Raw genomic sequence first — 22452 nt, 5'->3', positions numbered from 1 at the left:
TGGCTTGCTACTTTTCAGAACTGAGTTATTTTGTACTTTCATTTGGACTTGGTTTAACTTTGTAACACAGACTCAACAGTTGAAAGCCACAGTGCATGAAAACAGGGCCACAGTTGTACCTGTATGCACTGCAGTCAATTTCTTAAAAGGTGTTGGAGTCCTATTTACTACTGCGAGTGTTTTAGCTTCTTTTAAAAATCAGATTAAACAGTTCCCTGATGTTAAAAATACTATTTATCTGGGTCATCTACTTTCTTTTCAAATGTTTTCTTCAATAAAAGGAAGAGCATATAGGCTGTGCCTTTCCAAATACGCTTTATGTAGGCCAGTTATTTTTGTCAGGAAACCAAACTAAGTATTGTTTAAACAGCTGACTCTTTAGTGTATGTAGACAACTCGGAACAATAGATCTGTTTTAAAGATACTATGACACTTTATTTGTTTTTTTTCTTTCAATATATAATGTCACAAACACCAGGATCATGCTGGAGTCTTTGTACTTGACGTTTTTTCTTACTTTTTTTGTAGTTTTCATGGTTGTTTTAATGGCAAATGTAATTCCTATTATTTTTGTGCTATGAGTTGATATATATATATATATAAAAATATTATTTTAGTTCTTTTAATGTGAAATTTTATTCCTTTAGTTAACAACTTCTCTTTATTCTGCATCTCTTTATACCTGTGTGTGGAGAGAGGAAAAAGTAGAACAGCAGCTGTTCTTGATCTTTCAGAATGCTTTTAATTTGATTTGTCATATATGATATGCTGTTTTCTTCAGTAAGTTTTCTTCGAGGAAAAAAAAAAAACCTTCCATCCCAAAATTTTTCCTACTCCATGGCATTAAAACTATAAACTTTTTTGGTTACAGTTTTGAGGATATTCTGTGCCTTGCTGATTCCTCATCCCTGTCAGATATCACCCTTGATGGCAATCCAATAGCTCAGGAGACATGGTACAAACACACTGTGCTCCATCATATGATGCAGCTCCGACAGCTAGACATGAAGAGAATCACAGTAAGAAATTTTCTGTAATGTATTTTTCTCAAACTTACTGGATGTTTAAGAATAAAACATAGTGTGTTGTATATAGAGGAAAAAAATTGCATCTCTTTTAATCTGGAATTTAATGATATTTAGACATAAAATATTCAAAGCTTTAACCTTTTTATTTTGCTCAGTATTACGTAAGGGTGTGTTTCTTTGCTTCACTCTAGTATATTTATTCTTAAATGTTTAAACTGTTTTTCTTCACTAGTAAGTACTGTGTGACCAAATGCCATGTGACAGTGGGAGAAACTAGAGCTTTTAGTTCGAACTTTGTCAACGTAGTCTGTATTGGCTTGGTCTGTAGCTGAAAAGCAGCAGTATATTTCTTCCAAAGCAATAGTCTGTTTACCCTAAAATCAGCATAATTTTTATCCTCTTTCATTTAAAAATTTTGTGGGTTTTTGGTCTGCCTCCGTAAGCAAACCCATTGATTGCACTGTTCGTGTGTCAGTCTGCCTTTCTCCCTACCTTGCCTAACTTGCTGTTCCCCCTTCATTTCTGAATTGACTGGTCAAGTTCAAGTAATCTTGATAAGCAGAAAAGGACTTGTGGACAGCTAGCTTCCTACGGACTTCATGAAAATATGCTGCGAGGTAAAGGATGTAGGGAAATTAACTGGGGCCTATCATTAAGGCGTCTATTTTGTCTCTTAATAAAAGAGTAACTGGGCTGATTCTTCTCTGTCTACTCTGATGTGTAAGCTTGATCTGCTTACAAGAGGAATCCACATAACAGCAAGATAACAAGTATAACATGCTTAACAAACAACAGTTATCTTTGACCAGGTGCTGATACATCCACTGTATTTCAGGTGCTCATTTGCTTTGTACAAAGGCTGTAAGGCATTATAAATTGCACCTATTGTTTTACCATCTATCGTGTTGTGTTGTAACCAAACCACTGCGAATCTAAAATAGACCCAATTATGGTATAAAGTATAACATGTATGGGGAAAACATGTATTCTAAAAGTGCTTACACCAGTATCTAGAATACTCAGTAATCGTTTCTTCCCAGGTATTGTTTTTTTCTTTTTGAATTTATACTGACTGAATTGAATACTAGCAAATTGCTTTGCTTTTCAAAACTGTTTTCTTAGTATTATTTCAGAAACTTGAGTAACATAAATAAGTCTTTACCCTGAACTTGGGTTGCAGAATGTGTGTGTGGGGAGTTCTTTGGTTTTTGTCCCCTTCCCTCCCCCCCCCCCACCCCACCCCCAAACACAGTGGAGAGAGATTCTAGTAGTACTCTCAGCAGTGGAAAAAACTACGGAAAGAGCTCTAAACCCTTTTTAAACTCTATGGGCTCTGCATGGGAAAGAGCTATTAGAAGCCCACAACCATGGGAAAAGCTTAATCTGGGGTTCGCACCTTGTTAAACATCAGAGGATCAACCACAAGACAAAGCCATAGAAAACCAGGCTTCACTAGTTGTGCTGCTCATAAAACTACTTGTAAAAAGAATGTGTTTTGCATTCTTTTTATTTGCCTTCTGGTTTTTGAGCCTTGAGAATTTCTTTTTAAGCTTTTCTCCGTGTAGAGGAGGCTATATGCTTTTTCCAATAAAAATTGTTAGCCAGATATTCATGTGACTTAAACTGGGGTTTTGAGAAAAATAACAAGTATCATGAGATTTGTGATAAAATTAGAGAGTTGGCAATGCCAAATCCAGCTATTGTGACTAGTAATGCAGCATGCTGTTGCCATCAAACATAAGAGTAAATGTAACTCAGGGAATGGAAGTACAGTATGAGCATATGCTTTTTCTCACTTGATTAGTAGAACCAAACTCTAATTACACTAACAGAACTTTTTCTTCATTAGTCTGAAGTATGTCCAGACAATTCTGAACTTAAGTACTGCTTTGTCTCTCAAAGAATTGAGAGCTGGACCTGGATGTTTGTTCTTTCTGACTAGAAATTCTTCACTAACCTGTTCAGAAGTTCTTCTGCTGGAAAACTGAGTTTTACAGAATTGTTACTTCTGCTTTCAGCTTTTTAGTTGCTGTCTTTGCTGAGGTGAGGTAACTATTTCAAGTTAGAATAAAAGCTAAAGGATATTTTGAAAAGCTTCTGAGAGACTTTGCTTATTCCTGTTGGTTTTCAAGATGTACACTCCTTGGTGCCAGGCCTCTTCGGTAGGATTCCCTGGAGAAAGGGAACCTCAAGGCAAAAGATGGATGGTAATTGCTTAGGGAGCTGCTCAGAAGCATATACCTGCCCTACAAATAAAATACTCTGCACTTGGAACAAAATCATTATGGACTGTAGTTGTTTTAGTATTTTGTAGACTGGGGCAGATTTGCCTTATTGAAGAAATTGCATCATATTATTATAACTTTTTAATTTTTTCCTGTGAGGAAGTTGGGGGGTTTCTCAGGCCATCTCATTCCTAAGCTGTTTTGAACATAAGGTTTAAGCTTTTAAACCCCTGAGGCACAGACCCAAAAAAATCATTGGTAGTGAAATTGGAGGAAGTTGTTCACCTGGAATGAGTTTGGGCTTTGCATATCTATGAAAATTACTGTAAGGCTGTAAATTCTTATTTGTTGTTCACACTATGAGTTTCAACGGAAAAATCCTGTCCACTTCCTGTTGCATATCTAAAACTTCTGTTTGATGGAAATCCTTTACTTTCTCCAAAACTGATAAATTAACATAAAGGCACAGGGGGTGTGTGTAAGAAAGGCTGAGTTACAGTGGCCTGACAAATTCCCATGTGTCACCTGTGGGTGACACAGTAACCATCTGACATCAGTAGCCATCTGTTATTTATACCTTTAGTCTGCCTCAGTTGTGAGGTAACGTGATTTGATTTATGGCTAGAGGAAATAGGCTTATAGGAAGTCGAAGTGTATTGCAGTTAGCGTGCTCCGGTCACATCTGTGGTCTGTTGCGTTGTTTGGTTAACATGCGACAGTGGCTGGTTTTCTGGGCATTGAAGCTTTTTGAGTATGTTTTGTTTGAAGTTTTTCAAAAGTGGATTTATTCAGTGGCGCATACAGTTCAGCTCTGTTCTGTATCTTTTTCCTCTATTTTTTCATAACAGTTAACAAATATTGTCTGCCTACATAGAGGAAATATTTAAATATGAATGAAATATATGCATATTTTAGTGTGTAATAATTTAACTAGGAACACCATTTCTATCCCTCAGTTCCATACGGTTTCCCAACAAAATCTGCTATGTATATATTTGTTTTTAAATGCGCTGTGGTTCCTAGATCTAAAGTTAAACTACATATTTTTAGCAGTAAAACTTTGCTTCTTTTCACTTCGACTTAGGGGGCTTAAATGGTGTGTGTGTGTGGGAAAGCTAGTTGTGTTTTGTTTTTTTCTTAGGTGTTTCTGCTGATCAGGGAGTTTATTCAACTACTTTATCCAGGACAGAATTCCATTATCCATTCCATCAGCTGGTTACATTTCCTTACTCCGCAGTAGTGTCTCTCTACAGAAGAATGTCTTAAAAAAAAAAAAAAAATGCAGGCTTTTAAAGAAGATACCTCAGGAATTTCCAGACTCATTCTTGCTGATAGTAATCCTGCCCTTTAAATAAGAACTTACCAAAAAATGAGAAGTTAATACTAAAAGTAAAAAAAAGGATATATATCTCATTGTCAAGTTTAAAGATCAATGATTGGTCAAAAATTCAGTATTTATTATTTTCCATGAATATTTTTCTGCTATAAACATGCTTATATTCATACTTCATTCTTATGTTAAATCAGCTTGTGTGGTTTATTTAACAAAGAATCTGCCATCTGCAAATATAGGGCAACTGAACTTTGTTCATTTTAAGTGTACTGCGTTTAGTCTCTTCACAACTTGAAAGATTAAGTTTATATTCCAGGCCTTTTTTCATATTCTCCTATTTTTTTTGCGTTAGCTAAAGTGGTCTACATGAAGTATGCTAAAGTTATCTCTAATCTATATGAGAATTATTAGAATACTTTTAAAGTAGATGTACTATGGAAATAAAACACTGCATTCACTGTTTGCAAAGTTACCATTGTGATTTTCAGTTGCTTGAACAGTATCGTCTTTTGGAAATAACTTCTCTGAGTAAACCAGTTATGGAGAAGAACATGTGCATTCCAGCATGCTGTGTTTAGGACCCATCTCAGGTCTTGCTGGATGTTACGTCTTGTAAGACAGGTGGCGTGGCATAATGATAGGCTTGGCTAAAATGAAGGTTTGTAGAGTTTCTGTTGCAGTAGTGCTCAGTTAGCAGCAGGGGGAGCTCTCAGTATGCCAGTGCTATGGGAACAGGCTTTGGTAAGGCTGGTGACAGCTGCTTTGATGCCTTGTTCTTGTTGTGTTCTGTCACCACTGTTGCTTCACACTGAAAATGTAAACCTGCAGCCTTAAAAGCTCAATCTAATGGTTTCTCGATTGCAGAAGGCGAGACTTTTGCTTCCTTGAGAATTATTTTTCTGACTCTTCATGAAGATGGCTTCCTATTTATTTAGTAAGCTTTTAGGTGGGAAGCAGAGAAGTAATAAATGGAGAAGATTTCAACATAAGAGAGGACACTGAAGTTCCTTCCCACAGTCTGGCGTCTGTGCCTTCTGGAAAAGCGTCTGCTCGACTCTAACACAGAGCTAGGGCGTTTTGGTTTCTCCTGTGGTCATTGTAGCAGTTGACTCTTTGGTATGATGAATTTTTCTTTCCTGACAGGCTGGTAGAGTAGGACATTTCCCTTCTTCCAAAGTGCTCAGTGTGCTTCTTCAAACCTCCATCGGGGCTTTAAATTATTGTGAGGTATACTGGAGATGTTCTTTCAATAGTGGGTCCTGACAATCTAGGATTAGGATTGAATTTAGGGAAAGAGGAAATTTAGGGAAAGAGGGTTTGGACCAGTTTTGTAGGTGGCAGAGCTGTCAGCAATTCTTTAACAGAAATCAAATATGTGTTATTGTTAGCCTAATATTTTAGTGTTTTGAACACACAAAAAGACAAGACACGGAAGATAGGATTTAAAATAGCCTTAGTTCATCTGGGAACTATCAGGAGGAGACACAAAGTTGCTGACAACAGCAACAGAATAATGAGAAGCAATGAAAAATGGAGATGGAAAGAGTTTCAAAAGAGCTGGAGCTAAAAAAGTGGGTGATGAACGAATGAATTGTGGCAAGATTGTTAAAGGCTTTGTTTTATAACTTTGTTTTTTCTTGACTGATTGCATGTGTTTTGTAAGATTGATCAAGAAATGTATATGGACTTGATTTCAATAAAAAGCAGATTTTGGCCCTTGATCTTTATGCAGATGTTTTCTCTATCATTTTGCTTCTAGGAATACAGAGTAAAATTTGGATTTTTTAAGGCTAAGTTTATTTTTCTATAAAACTATATGTATATTAAAAAAATATTTTTTTTCAATGCCCATAATTAGTATAAACTGTTCATGAAGAAAAAAGTCTTATCCAGTTAATTGAAAGGCTCTTCTTAGAACATAATTTCATTTCATTCTTTGTATTGAGATTGTGTTGGCAGAGAATGCACTGGACTGACTAGTGAATGAGGGCAGTAGACTGTCATGTATGGAAATATGGAAGATAGTGTCAAGTATGCTTTTGAACTGAATTAAGGGAAGGCTTTATGAGGTGGCAGAGAAGGTGAGAAGGGATATTTGTGGAAGTGGAAAGAAAACTGAATTAGGGAAGTAAGTTTGTGCATGTTTGTCTTAAAGTATGAAGAAAAACTTAAAGCTGTTTCAAAAGCAGGAGTATTAAGTAAGTCTGTTTTGCTATGGATTAGGGCCCTTTGTTCTCTAACCCTCTCACCTTCCCTAGTGCGAAAGACAGCAGTACTACTACAGTGGGTAGTTTGTTTCCTTTCCTATGGTGGGAATACTAGATTATGCTTCTCTTCTTTCTATATACCAATTTCAAATAATCAAACTTTTAGGGGTAAAATGTAATTTGAGAATTCTAAACATACTTTGGGATGTTATTTAATGTGTTCAAAAGTCATTAGAGAAGTTTAAGACACTGAAATTGTAAAAAAAAAAAAAAAATAAAATAAATAAATAAAAAAAATTGTTTCTATAGGAAGTCAAGTTTAAAAGCATAAATGTAAATGCCAAATTAATGGATTTAAATAGAAAATAAAATAAACTTTAAACTGTTTTCTGTAGAATTATATCATTAATTTAGTGTACCATTCTTAATGTTGAGGCTGTTTTCAGTAAAGTAAAACAATGCATTTAAAAGTAAAGACGAACAATGCATTTTAATGCTTAACTGAGATAAAAAGCTGTCATGAGAACTCTTGTCTGTAATTCTTAATGTTTTGTATCATACTTTGAGCACCAGTGTATTTTTATCTTGCATTAGTAATTATATGCTGATGTTTGTGGCATGCACCTGGAGGGGGTTTTATTTCATGATTTTCACAGCCTCAGCCTGTTACCCTCCTGTTCAGGTATTTGGCTTCATTACGCAGTATTTTGATGTTCTATAAGGCCTTCTATATCTGTGTTTTTGAATTTATTGTTGATGCTTCTTTTAGTAGAAACATGGGTAGTGACCTCCTGAGGTCCCTTCCAGTCTGAATTATTTTGTACTTCTATGACATCAGCCCCTTGGTAATCCCCTGTACAGGAAAAACTGAGTAGACCAGTAGCAGAGGAAGCTGCCAACAAAATTTCATCCTCAAGAGGTCATAAGCAGCTTTTAGCAAAAAAGTTAGGCTTTATTTGTGCTCTGGGGAAAAGCTTCCCCTACCCAGAGCCTCATGCCCTAATCTGAACTAGGGCAGACCTCTTGTTTAATATATGCATGGTAGGTTAAAGTCATAAAGGGACAGTTTTGAAGTTTGTTGTTTAATCACTTGAAAGATTGATGTCAAATTCCATGATTTGCCATTGGGCTTCAGGTGGGCTGTATACACGTAAACAAATGCCCTTGCTATGGAAACTTAACTTCTTAAACTTTGGAAATGATTTACCTAAAGATGTGACAGAAATTCTAGGTATGAATTTCCTGTCTTATTTCATCTTCCAGTAAGCATTCATCCACATGCTTAGTAAGGGCTCTTATGATACTCTAAACACAAAATAAGCTCTTTGTACAGATGACATGAAATATCAATGTTGTCTTAGTTGATGATGCTTTCTGTTCTTTTTTGTTAATGCACTTAACGTACACATTTCTAGAAAGTGAAAAGGCAAGGATCTATTATCTTGAACAGGAGCTTTCTATTTTAAGGCAAACCAAAAAGTTTTATGTTCTTGGAAGATACTTTAATAGAAACACACAAACGGCATCGAATTAAAACAAGTTAAAGTATGCTTCCCAAATATTTGTGTTGGAAGAACTCTAGACTTCTTACTTTGTAGTGAACATTTCTTTGTTACTTGGAAAATGCATGTTCTAAAAATACTGTGTTATGAGGATGTTTAGACTTATGTGAACAGGCAACATTCAACCTAATATGGTTGTACTGCAGTATTGCTGTACCAGGAGAATTAAACATCTTCGCTACATGACTCACTTAGGAATCAGTGGCTCTCTTCTTGAACATGAATAGGTAATATTGATGAGAAATATTGTTAGTGTATTATAGTTAACTTTGAAAATACTGTTTCCTTCTCAAGTTCTGTTACTGATTGAGAAAAGTAAGCCACTGGAAATAGTTCATAATTATAAAAATTAATCTTCTTGGATTAGGGTTCAGACTTATAAATGGAGTTCAGCCTACTCACTTTGTATTTTCATATTAAAAAAAAGCTATTAAATGCAAAAACTGGTACAAAAATACTAAGAATATAATGCACTGTTATATTTTAAATGCTCTTTGAATAGGTATACTTGTCATATGCTTTGTGCTTTTTCAAATGACCATATGAATATTAATCTGTAAATACCTCTGTCTTTAGTATCTCAGTCTGAGTAGGTATCTATATTTCTTGAGGAAGCTTTAAAATTTTCAGATACATCTTATGGTTTTGTTTTGTTCCTTTACTGTTGTTTTCTTTTTACTTTTCTAATGTTTACCTATCTTTAACAAGTAAGCATCTCGATCCTACTCACATTAATGAAAACAGAGTTCTCATTGCTGTTAATAAGAATTGCATTAGCCACTTACATAGAACAAGCTATTCACATGTAGATTAATAACCTTTTTCTTCCCCAGAATTTTGTTTATTTTTTTTATGGGCCTCATTGTTGGAAGAAATTAACACATGTATCAGATGGATGCATTGGGATCGGGGGTGTGATAGTATGTGATGCCTTTTAATCCTTAAGAATCCAGTGCTCCAGACCACTTGGAAGGTCTGAGTAGCAAAATTTTTACATCCATTAGATTTTCTCCTGTATATTCTTTATATGTTCATGTCTTGTTCGAGGCACAACATACAGATTATTTAGTTCTTAGACTCGTGTCTGTTTTCAGGACAGTGGAAAATCCCTACTACTAAATTTTCCTCTTCCTGCCTTTTTTCAAACAACAAATTGTAATGTGACGAAGTATGTTGTTGACAATTAGTTGTAGAATAACTAAAGAAATGCAGAAGCAAAACTTGGAGAATTAGATAATGAAAACATTTTTCTCTCACTGTTAAAAATTATTTTAAGGGTAGTTTGGATTTTGAATATATTTTTATCCTCTGTCTACTCTATTATTATGTAGACATAAAAAGGAGTAGAGATTGTTTTTGAGGGTTTGGATTTTTTTCTTCCTCAGGAAGGAGTAGGTTGACATCCTTAGGATGTGTCTGGAAAATAATTAAATTCATGTTGAATCTTTCAGAGGTTTGCTTTATTTAAAATGCTGAAATAATGATGCCTAATTTTTGTACTACATTTAATATTTAGTGTTCAAAGTGACAGAGAAAGTGACACTGCTCTTCTGTAATAGATGGAGAAATTGTGATTCAGGAAAGTGGTTTGCAGAAGCTCATGAACAATCCTTCTTAGATCTGGGAAGAGAACTCATGTCTGCCAAGGCTTTTTTCTTTTCCTTCATTAAACTCTATCCTTAGTATATGCTAAAATTAATAATAAGTAAGGGCATTAAACTAAGAAATATTTCTGATTTTAAAAAAAGCAAGCAACAGTTTTTAATGTGACCTAAATAATGTTTCTCCTTTCAATTTGTTAACTTTCATTCTCCAAATGAATATAACTGTTGCACTAATCTAGTCATTACAGGGCATATGTTGTGTGCAGTCAAGACAGTTTGAGCATGAGTAGACATTTCAAAACTATTGATCTTGGTAGCTGGGGTAAAAAAAAATATATATCTTTAGTCTGAGTTTGCCCAAGTATGTGTCATAGTCCCTGTGAATTTCTATTGCTTGTGCCAAAGCCTATCTATCCCGTTGTATTCTTACTGATGCTGTTCTAAAGGTATATTATCTTTCAAAAAAAATTATTTCAAATACTCACATTAAGGAATATATTAATACTTTATCAGTGATATTTTTATAACCTAGTCCATTCCTACTTTCATAATATTGTTTTTATTTCTTCATCCAGGAAGAAGAAAGGCGCATGGCATCGGTTGCGGCAAGGAAAGAGGAAGAAAGGAAGCGTGAAAGCCATAAACAGACCTTGCTTAAGGTATTTTCTATGACTGGTTGAAATTAGATAAATATACTGTAAACTAGTTTGCAGCAATATTCTATATCCTGATATTTTTTCTGTAGTTTTTCTATATCCTATATGCTTCTATTTCTTTAAACTTTTTTTACAGCTTAAACAGTGCACTCCATGACTGAAACCCTCTTCCCTAAACCATTGAAGTTATACTATAGCAAAAATGCAGTTGATTACATGGGACTGGTGATAAATGGCATACTTGACTTTCTCAAATCCAGAAATAAAGTAAATCTAAGAGTAAAGGACTTTTCAGTGATTTCAAATTCCTTGAACTTGGTCTCCTGCATTTCAGGTGAGTGCTCCAACTGCTGCCTTACAGGGTGTTCTGAAATAGTTCTTCCTTTGTTCTTTCCTGTTGAAGCTGTTCCTCCTTGTAGTATGACTTAAGTAGTCATCAGAGCGGCAGCTAGACTGCAGGTGTTGTCTTTCTCAGAAGGACCTGCATCTACCAGGCGACAGAACTCTGGTCTGGTTAATGTTTATGTGCGCAAGGTGGAATAGCTCTAACAGGGAAGACTGAGGTGCACCCAGAATACTCTTACAGACTGGTGTGACCAAATGGCCTGTGCTGGAAATAGGAGACCAAGGTTCAAGGATGCAAGTGCATCAGCATTCCCTTAGTTTTTGAATATAGCTTTTTGTTCCCAAATCATCTTTGCTTTCATTAAAAATGCTCTAAAATAAAACCTTTTGTCATCCAGTAATGGGTTTACAGAAAGCTTTTTCAGCTGGATGATCAAAATGAAAAAAGATATTTTCACTTATCCATATTAAGTTGCCTAGGCAAAGTCATATTTTATGAAGGGAGTTTAGAGGGAAAGTAGTTGAGGGAAGCTGTAAGGAGAAATGCAGCAAATGTATAAAACTCTAAATTAGAAAGACATGAGCAGAATGTTACTAGTATATTAAAAAAAAAAAAAACTACAGAAAAAGAACCAAATATATGGAAGGAAAAAAATATTCCGTGTCCACGGCCTAAGTCTATTTTAATTTTCTATATATTTGCATCCAAGTATATCTTTATCTTCTGTGTTTTACCAAAGAAATAATTTGGATTTGTATAACTACAAACATGTCATAATTCTGTCATTTTTTGATTTTTTTTTTTTTTTTAAACAGTATTTTTCCTTATAAGATACTGATGTATTTAAAATTGGGTATGAAGTTTTGATGCCAGTCCTTAGTAATATAAAGAAATGGGAAATTAGTAAATAGTATTCACACATTGCATTATTTTATGTTGTTGAAAAGCTGTCTCTCTGAACTGGAAAGAAGTTTGTATTTATTGAAAGTGTTTAGTTTTATTTGGTGTACTTAACCTTTGAGATATGTTTCCTTATAATAGAGGATTTGTTTGTCTTGGTGGCCTAGATTTCTTAACACTTATTGATGGTGCAGATTTTCCCTAGAAGAAAAAGTCATATTTTTTTAATGTGTAATGCCATTGTTACTCAGGTTCCAACAGGATATTGAAGGTTTTATGCTTAAATGGAGGTATCTTTCTTATCTTCAAATAGATAAGTGGCATAACAGACAAATGTCACTATCTTTTGCTTGATTCAGTAAGATAATTTGCATCTCTTTCTGTTCTTCCTGTGTGTTTGGATTCTGCTCTTTTCTGTTTTGCACCTTTATTTGAATTGAATGGAACAAATCTGTGAATAGATTTGAAGTCTAGTGAAATAATTGGCAATGTACATGATTTTAAAAAGAGTCCATTCTGAAGGAAATATTTAGAGAATCATATTCTGCAACTTTTGTTGCTGTCACTTTCCTCACACCTTTCCTAAACTATATGCAGTGGAAATGAAATGCCAAACCACTCATTCAGTTGCAAAGAATTGCTGTTTTGCTGTGCTGTTTGGAAAAAGTTAGTTTCAGCACTGTCATTTCTTCTTTTCCTTTGCTGATATTTGTCTGCCTTCACAGTGGAGTTTCTTCAACTCTTTTCTGCAGACTTTTTTTTCCTGCTAAAACCCACTGCTCTGAGAAAGTCTGAAGTTCCTTTTCAGTTGTGTCTGAACTCAGTATTAACTAGAACAAGAAATAATTATTGCTAGCAGAATCTTCCCACTTCCTAAAATTTGCTTCTGTAAAATAAATTTTCTGAAAGCTCCCTAGAAGTCAGCAGCCCACAATTAAGGGCTAGCAAATGGTAGAGCTGTGCAGTAGGTGAGGTAATGAGACCCCCAACCTCCAGAACAAATAAAAATTTCTAAATGTGGTGAAAAACTGACTATTTCAGCTTCCCCTACTTTCTATGATGTAGAGGCATTGATCTCTGAAATACGTGCACTCAGTGTTATGTAATCAGATAAATGCACTAACTCCTTTGGCAAATTGAGTGTGACACAGCAGAGTTTTGTGCTCCTTTTTAAAATGAAGAACTTGAAGAACATTTTAAAAACAATAAACACTTCTAAATTTTCTGATACTGTGAGACTCAAAGAAAATTTGTACCAAGCAAGCTGATGTTCTCTCAGGTAAAGGTTGCATTTTAAATGTTCATACTAGTTTGAAAGCTCTTGCTGGCTAAAAGAGCATTCTTGTAGGTATAAATATGTATTCCAAAAGGAGTAAAGACAATAGAAACATTTTAAGTACGATTCAAGTAGCTTCGCTGTACTTTCAGTGTCATTGTTCAACATCTTTGTGGACATAATTTTTATCATCATTTAAAGTGTAGTGGATTTATGTCTGTATTATCAGAAATTTAAATGGATCTTAGTGTTTTCTCTGTAATGGGTACGATAGCTACAGCATGTGGAATTTGCTTGTCAATGTTAATGTTTTACCGTGAAGCATAAGCAGTTGTTTTTCAGTTACTAATTCAAATATCTTAAGGAGATACTCAGGCTTTACAAATAAGCAGTTACAGATCAACAAATGCTAGCTTTTATTGTTCATCTATTTTCTCTTTTTCAAAGAACTGTTTGTAGAGCTTTATACCTCATATCTCCAACATGGAATACTGTGAGGAAAGCTCTTAATGAACTACATTGCAGTACTGTCCAGAACTTGCTGTGATGGGAATTATGTAAAAATATAATGGTAATAGTCCCATGATGATTAATTTTAGAGATTAGGACTAGGAGCATAGTGAGTGCAGGTCAAGCTTAATATATCTAAAAAGTAATAATTTCAAATCATAAAATTAGGTTTACTCTGGTTCCCCACTTTTCTCCATAGGCATGTCAGATACACTTTTTATTTTTTTCCTTTTATTTGAAAGAAGAGGCTATAATAAAAATTGGGTTTCATGTTGATTTTTCTTCTGTGGCTACCAAATTGATATAAATCAATGTGAAAACATAGGTAGCTCCATTTTACAAAACTAGCCATACAGTCTATCTTAAGCAGAAATGTAAGCATGGATTTTTATAATAAATTAACGTTCTAGCCTTTGGGATATTAAGTACAGACTTTTAAATCCTAATCAGTATAGTGTTGTTTATTTGCATCTGAATCAGCCTAAAAATATTCTAATGGAGATAGGAACTAATGTAATGATATTTCAGATGAGATTAAACAGGTGTAACATATTGGTAAGAAATCGCTAAAGGTGATTAGCATACACTTTAAGGAAATAACTGTTAATGGTGATTTAACTTCTCAAAGATCCTTTTAGACTCCATTTGAGATCATTGCAATGAGTTCTTACTATTTCAATCCAAAATTTCAGTGCTTTGAAGTAGAATATTCACCTCTTTCCCTGTTCACATATAAAACTGGTGACAAACAGGCTGCATATGAAGTTCTGTTTACACTACACAGGGCAAATTCAGATTCGTCATCTTTTCTCTCTATTCTAAAACATCAGTAAGAATATTTTGTTGTGCTTGCAGTGATGATGTGTCGAAGTATTTTAGAGAAATTTAAACATTCCTAGAATATCAAGTTTTTTGTACTTCCTAGGGACTGGGAAGCTTTAAGAGCTTGTTGCTCTTTATGGGCCTCAAAGGCTAAATTTCTATAGCAGCAGGAATTTAAAGTGCAGCATTTACAAACTGAGAAATCATTGGCTTTGGTGGTTGCTCTGTGTTGTCCATGTTCCGTGGATGTAAGTATATTTTGCACTAAGCTCCTTATAATACTTTCCTCTTAGAAATTCTAAGTTATTGTTTCTCTGAGTTTCATTAAGAAGTAGTGTAATGCAGAGATAGCTAACTCCCAGCCAATTAGATCTGGTTCAGAAAAAACAAATGAACTGAAACTGAGCTAATTTACCCTTTGAATGATTTATTTTGTGCACAGTTTTCACTTGAAGAGAGTTCAACTGCTGGTCCAAGAACACCTTGTTGTTAAACCTTGTGGTGAATGTATTGCATACTAAATGGGATATATTAAAAGGTAGACTTGTAGGTGATTGACAGGATTTGCATGACTGTGCAAGAACAAGTATTTAACAGACTTCTCAAAGACTTTCACTAAAGGACCTGTCTAGAATTTAAAAATAATGTTTGAACTTAGATCTGTTCTAGTCCTTGTGTCTATCACAAAGGTATTCTGTTTTTAAAAAATTAAGACTTTTTTACTCCTTATGATGGTAACTTTTTCTCCACTCAATTATGTTGCATTTGCTGCTATGACTATAGCGGTTGCATAACTGTTAGCTTAGGTGCTAAGATCACTAGCAGCATGGAGCCTGTCACAAGCATTCTGCCCTCTTTTGTGGGAGGAATATTACAGCCGGCTCCAGGTTGTCAAAGCAAGACTTCTATGGCTATCCAGGCTGACCAGTTTAAATTTGGGCTTCTACCAGTTGTAGTTTTATTTATGTACTACTTTTGTTTCTCTTATCCTGGATTTTGTGAAATCATTGTTCACTGGCAGTTATGCAAAATAATGCTAGAATAATGCATTGAAATCAATGCATAACTGCTAACTAGTACTGCTATTTCTTCAAATCAAAATGTTGAAAATATTTAAAATGTTTTGATTAAGCAATATATTTCTTTTGGAGCAAGCCAGTGTATTGATACTGCACTGTCATAATCTATTATGACTTTCATATCTCCTTTCAGGAAAAGAAACGATTAACGATTTGTAATATTGCTCATCAGTGGGAGATACAGCAAAATCGAGTAGCCCTTGTGGCTTCTTTGAATCCAGATAAAGATAATGAACCATGTCACATCAATGGCAGTGCTGCATATGTATTTCCTGAAGAAAGCAGGTATTTTATTGGGAAATATTTCTTCCTGTTCATGTTTTGTATCTCAAAGTTAAGAAATAACTTGGAATCTCACTGTATTTCATTATCAGAAGTAGTATATCTAAATTCACCCTGAAAACATCTCTTATTTCTCAGTTAAATCTGTTGGGCGTTAGTAACAAGTAATACAGCAGAAACTAATTGACAAAAGAAGCGAAAGCTAAGTTATCATGTAATTTTGCTAAATAAAGGAGGATTTCATGTTTACAAGAAATGTTAGATACTAAGTTCTTAAGTGTGCTTAAGCCTGCTTGTTTCCTTGGCAACTTAGGTCAAGTTACCTTTAGTTTGAAAAGAAAAACAACAGAGGAGGACATGGGAGCATTACATTGATGTTCTCTTTTGAACAGCAACTTCTCTCTTATTGGGCCAGTTTTTGAACCTATGCTCTTTCAGAAATAGCAGTTCTTTGACTTCAACTTGAATTTATTCCTCACTTAATGATTCCTAAGAAAATTTTCGTATTGTTAATTCAAAAAAACAAACTTAGGTTTAAGGCTGCAAAGAAAAGATTATCTTGCTTTTCTAAGTGAAGCTAGGAAAGTTTTAAAATAGTATTGGTATTTCTTTAAGGACTTAAATGCCTAAATGGAAATATACTTAAGAATTTTTGTCTTACTATGCATCAGGAAAATCTGTTGATATTTCTGTATGCATATAGTTCACATTTAAAATCAATAGATGTATATGTTTGAGTGAAAGCTAAATGAACTTTCAGATTCCACCTTTAGAGATGCTACAGTCAACCCAATTTAAGGTTGGTATTATGTTTCTATTAAAAGCATATTTTTGTCATTTGGTCTTTTCCAAGATTAGAAACTTCACAAGCTAGATGATAATCCAGTTACTTTTTTAAAAAGGGTGAATCAAAATACACAGTGTAATGTGTTTATGTATAGTCAATGTTCTGTGTATATTACTTTTACGTGACATACTTTGTGATTTATTTTTATGCATCTAAAAGGTTGCCATCTAACACTGCATGTAATTTAAAAACCAAATGTAGAGTTTAATGAACAATGTCTGCCTTGGTTGCGCTACAACCAAACCAGTACACTTTCAACCTGACTTGCTCAGGCAAAAGCCTGAAAAGATAGTCTGCACAAATTCAATAGCAAGTACAAATTCCTGCCGTGACTGTTAGACATGGGAAGCATTAGGAACAGGCAGGAAGTTTCTCCATTTCAAAACCAAAACTCATCTATCTCAACAGTTTCAGCATTGTATTGACTGGATCTGTTTTTTTAATCTCCACTCAAGTGCTGCATCTTTTAAAAGACTTTTTCCTTTGCGTTTTTAAATTGCTATAATCCTTTTTGTTCTATTTTCAAAATTTTCCCCCAAGTATATGCTGAGTGGCTGCTTTCTTGCTACCTTTTTCTCCCTAAAAGTCTAATTCAGTGTTAGCAATCATCCCCCATAACAAACTCAATGTACTACAATATAAAATTATTTAAAAAGCAATTCAAATAAGCATTGTAAAGGGATATGTACATTTCAAGGATGATATTTTTGATCTCCAAAGAAGGAAATTGAAAGCCTGGGAAGATTTTTGGAGAAAAGGTGTTGATATTCTCTACACTTCTACCCTTATTTAAGCAGGCATCTCCATTATCTTCAGTGTTGCCTGAAGGTAAACTTGTGTGCAGTTCAGGATGCATTACACTACTTCAATGAAACACAATTATTGGAGGAGCAATACATCCAAATTAGAAATCTTAGAATTTTTTCTTTGACAAATGTCCTTGTAAAAATAAATTCACAGTAAATTTTACCTTACTTAGGCTTTGTATCTTACAGAATTGTGTATGCCTTGTTCACAAATACGTCCCCTCCAAATTAAAAAAACAACAAAAAAAAGCATGCTCACACACTTGTTCTAGGAATTTTTAGACCTTCCTTTAAAGAAAAGGAAATATTGCTATTTTAAAATGAGTATTTGCATGAAAAAAATCAGTTTGGGAAAAATTCAAATTGGTGGAAATCAGACAAGCTAGTTCACAGAAGAGAATAGCTTCTTTGGGTTAAAGTATATATGAATGGGCATTATATATGCACATTATGTAGATGCCACCTCTGTGATCCTGAATCACATTTTGAAAATTATAAATTCAGCTACAGAAACTTAAAGCACCAAGAAATACAAAAATGTCATTTTCTAATCCTTGGTGGATACTGTTTTTACAATAATTCAGAGTGCATTTCAGAAGTGATATAAACTTAAGTCACAGACCCTCTTAAAATATGTTGCTATGGGAGACTGTTGGGGAAATACATGCTGTGGCCCGTTTTCAATGCACTGTGATTCTCAAGAGATATAAATATCTTCAGATATTTATGACAACTTACACTGTGAGGCTACCAAGGGAGCCCGTTATGTTCCATTTATGAGGTGTCTTATAAGGGTGGAAAGATTCTAGTGCAAGTGTAACACAGCCAATGAAACAAGTTAATAAAACAGGCCACCAAGCTGCTTTGAGTCTACAGGGGAATCCAATTTTTTTTGCCTTTTATTGACTCCTACTTTTATCTAGACTACTTAACACGAGGATGTAATTTTAATTGAGATGAAAGTTTGAGGGTGGAGCTGAGTGATGAACAGACGTAGAGCAAACAAGAAGTTTGCTTCTAAAACTATCGTGTTACCTGGAAGCATATGATTCCTTTGAAGTCTGACAGTACTCAAAAGTAAAATGGCAGTTAACTTGTTAGTATATAACTCACAGCGCTCACTGCTGAAGGGGACAGGGGAAAGGATTCTAGGACTCTTGTTTCAGAAGACAGAGTAATGTTCTTATTTCTAGTATCCTCTTCTACGTGTTGAAAACTAGGAAATGTTTAAGGAGATAAAAGTTCTTTGAAGAAAGATGACCAAAATTGGTTACCTATGAAGAGAAGACTTTGCTTATGCCTTAGTATTCCATGCAAAAGTTGGAAGAAACTGATATGTAGAAAGGAGAGAATACGGTTTGTTCTTTCTAGCTAACTTTCAATATATTGAAGAAACATATTCACTAATGTTCTTCTGAGCAGTCTTTCTAGAAGAACAGCGCAGTGCCTGTTAGTATTAGGACCCACTTGTTCAAGCTACTCTAGTTTCATAGATATGGCTGTATTTTGTTGAGAAAGTGTTAATACTGTAATTCCAAAACCACATTTTTGGAATGTCTATGTGTTCCATTATAGGTTCTAAACAGGGAACGAAGTATTGAGTCAGCATTTTAGAAGTACGCACTGTTTCTTGACCACAGCTGACTCAGTGATCACCAAAAATTACTTGTACTCCTTGGAAGTAATTGAAATTTACTTCTGTTTTCAGCATTCATGTATGGGGCAAGCTAAACCAAAATCCTATATTTTCTCTCCAAATTGCTTTGTGGATTATTTCTGCTTTAATAAAGTTCAATTTATTACTGTAACTACAGTAGCTTGAGGATTAACCTGTTAATGAACTCATCCTCATTGTTTGAGAAGTCACGCTTTAAGACTTCTTCCATGAAGTTGTAGGAATTATCTTTGTGTAAAGTTTAGACTTTTCTTTTTCATGATTGATAGAGAAATAAGAAAGTGTTTGCAGTCTTGATTGTTGATTTAAATTAGTTTAAACAGATTAATGAAGACCTGTCAATATGTGTTAGAAGGGAGAAGCCTTAGATGATGATGTCAGCTTGTTACCCTAAAGCCTGTGTTGCTGTTTTACCCCCACTAGCTAGGTTAAAATTGACATGGGTATAGTATTATATTTTATCATAATGCATAATTTCAGAAGGCTTTCTCAAGATGAGTGATCAGGCAATAATATGGCAGATGAAATTCAATGTAGGTAAATAATTACAGCTTCACATATGAAATGATGGCCTCTGAAATATCTGTTTCAGGTCAAGAGTGAAATCCTAGAGTTGTGGCAGATATTTTCAAGAAAACATAAGCTGAGTAATCACTAGTAGTCAAAAAAGCAAAATATCTAAAGAATACTAGGAAGGTAGTAAAGAACAAGACAGTAATCAACATTATGCAACTTTCTAAATCTGTGATCTTGAATTCTGTGTGCACCTCAACTCTGCTCAGCTGAATGTATCACATGGGAAGTAAGATGCGCAGAGATGACAGTTGAGAATAGCTGGATTTATTATTTAACTTAAAAAAAAGATTTTGAGAATAGGTAAAATCACATTATATTAAATATCTAAATATCTTAATGCTTTCAAAGGATTAAGTGAGTTTAGCAAGACTCACAATTATTCTCATCTTTAAGTAAATGAATACTGGTCATGAAATGCGATATATGGATTCTAAGTAAAGAATGATACTGCTAAGAATAAATGGAAATGACTGTTCAGCACTGCAAATAGCATTATCCGTGGTTGGTTTTAATAACAACTGTTTGGCCTTAAAGAGCTGGATCCTACAGTACTTATTAATGTGACAACTTTTATGGAATTTCTTTCTGTCACATGTAAAGAACAGAATACAAAGGTGAATTTGCTTCAATAAAAACATTAGCTAAAGCTTTGTTTTTAGATATCTAAAACAAAAAAAATGTTTAGTTGGCATTATGAGTTAGAATTTTTAAGTGGGTTATTAAATACGAGTGATGCTTTTTGGCTCTCCCACTCAAAATACACCCAGAGCTTCTCTGCCAAAGAAGCAGAACATCTGTAATATTACTTGATAGAAGAAGAATTTTCCAACCCTTAATGTTTTTGAACCAGACTAGATAGTGCAAATGAGCAAATATTGATAATTGCAATCATATTTGACAATTCAGGTTTTAGTGAGTGAAGTATGACTTTATTCAGTTACTACCTCAAAATTATCTCTTCTGTATTATTGCATTTTCATTTCCTCCTCGCAGGTCTCTTGATACAATATTGAGCAGTGCAGTACAAGGCTTGTCTGTTCTAGAGTCTCACTTGGTGGAAGTGGAAGGAGATACTCTTTACTTGTATGGTTCTGGAGCGCTGGAGTGCCTGGATCGAAACTGGAGTGTTCAAACAGCTGGAACTGTTGTCACAGTCTCCTTTATGTTCATAGAATTTGATGAAATTGTTCAAGTGTTAACAAAATTGAAGATCAAATTTCCTAATTTTGTGGTAAGAAGACCTCAAATTTCCACTGAAGGAACAGCTACAGGATATCTGATGTTTTTCATTAGGATATTAATTTGGCCAAGTCATTCTTGATAGTATTCATCTATGTAGATACATTTGTGACTTACATATTTCTTTGTTTTTATCTATATTGCTCATTTTAATTTGATACTTTTTTTATCTAGACTTTAATTCAAATTCTGAAGCAGTATAATGTTTTCTTTTTAGACCGGTAATTATTTCATACAACTCCTTTCACCTAGCTGTTTGTTTTTTAAGTTGCAAAACTGATGTGGAAATACAGTATTATTATTCTACAATACTATTATGGATCCACGGTATCAAGAGACCTCCATTTGTGTTTTGAGTTCACAGTCCAAATAGGTGAGAGGAGAAAAAGAGAAAGTTCAGGGAGAATAGCTAGCTAAATCAGTACAACTCTTGGAATTCTTGAGTTTGTGGTGAACCAAAGAAATGTGAATCAAGTCTCTTAAAGCACGTTCTTTCTCAGACATTTAAATCAGTAATTTTGAAGCAAATAATAAAATAGTGACAGCATGCATAAATTAATTTTTAAATCAGGTCAAGTCCCTGCTTCTTTTTAGGGTTTTGGGCTTAACAGAACTAAATTGCTTCTTTGAGATAAATACATCAGTGGGGGATTGCAGAATCCCAGGAAAAGTTTATCTTCACCATCACTTTTTCCTCCTTCCACTTCTTGCAGTAATGCTGCTGTTGAGCCCAATATACCATACTCATGGGAATGCTAGTGTATGGCACCATTCAAAGAAATGGCAGGTGTGACTTGATGCCAGCCTGCTATGGTTGGAAAAGCAGTATATTAAAAAAATATGTATTGTACTTAATTATCTGTGTGAGTGAGAATTAAAATGAACCTTGCTCAAGCAGTATCACTGCTTTTTGTAATTTAGAAATATTGATGTTGCTAAAGGAATTATAAATTGCTAAAAGGGCTTATAATTTTGCTGTTTTTAAATATATGTAATACACCAATTACTTGATGCACTGATGTATTTTGCCTGTAGATTGTACAGATCAGGTGAGCCCAATTCTTTAGTCATACCTAAAGCCTTTCTATTTGAGTTTGAAAATAATTGGAGTAGCACAGAATAGGAATTACTCGGTTGACTTATTGTTGTCTTTAATTCATTGCGCTTTGACTTTTTTTTTGTTAAAGCACCTGAAGTTTAAGGAGACAAATCTCGTGGCACTGCAGCAATTCAATGCATTAGCCCAGGTGAATCGCATTGAACAGTTGACTGTTGATCCTCAGGGAAATCCAGTTGTCAGCTTCACTTTGTGGAAATATTATGTTCTGTTTAGACTGAATCACTTTAATCTACAGAAGATAAATGGAATAGAGGTAAGACATAGTGTTGCTTCTTTGTTACTATTGGTGTTAAAAACTAACATTGTTTTCTGTTTTTTTTTTAACACAGATGAGTTGTTAATGAAATTAGCAGAGCCAT

At 34.4% G+C, this 22452-nt stretch overlaps 1 protein-coding gene across 4 annotated transcripts in view; it reads left to right on the top strand.

The window, feature by feature from the left end:
* The window catches only part of LRRC49 (leucine rich repeat containing 49), a 61352-nt gene that overhangs the window by 32334 nt on the left and 6566 nt on the right, over positions 1 to 22452 (top strand). For all 4 annotated transcript variants that reach the window (XM_064517466.1, XM_026113373.2, XM_064517467.1 and 1 more), the window contains 5 exons: positions 872 to 1019; positions 10535 to 10618; positions 15682 to 15833; positions 20728 to 20965; positions 22161 to 22346. In XM_064517466.1, coding sequence (XP_064373536.1) covers positions 872 to 1019; positions 10535 to 10618; positions 15682 to 15833; positions 20728 to 20965; positions 22161 to 22346 — 808 coding nt within the window. The remainder of the gene's footprint in view (positions 1 to 871; positions 1020 to 10534; positions 10619 to 15681; positions 15834 to 20727; positions 20966 to 22160; positions 22347 to 22452) is intronic.

Source organism: Dromaius novaehollandiae, chromosome 10 (genome assembly GCF_036370855.1).
Source record: "Dromaius novaehollandiae isolate bDroNov1 chromosome 10, bDroNov1.hap1, whole genome shotgun sequence".
Taxonomy (NCBI): Eukaryota; Metazoa; Chordata; class Aves; order Casuariiformes; family Dromaiidae; genus Dromaius; species Dromaius novaehollandiae.
Note: the sequence above shows the minus strand (reverse complement) of the source record. Positions and strands in the feature narration are given on the sequence as shown.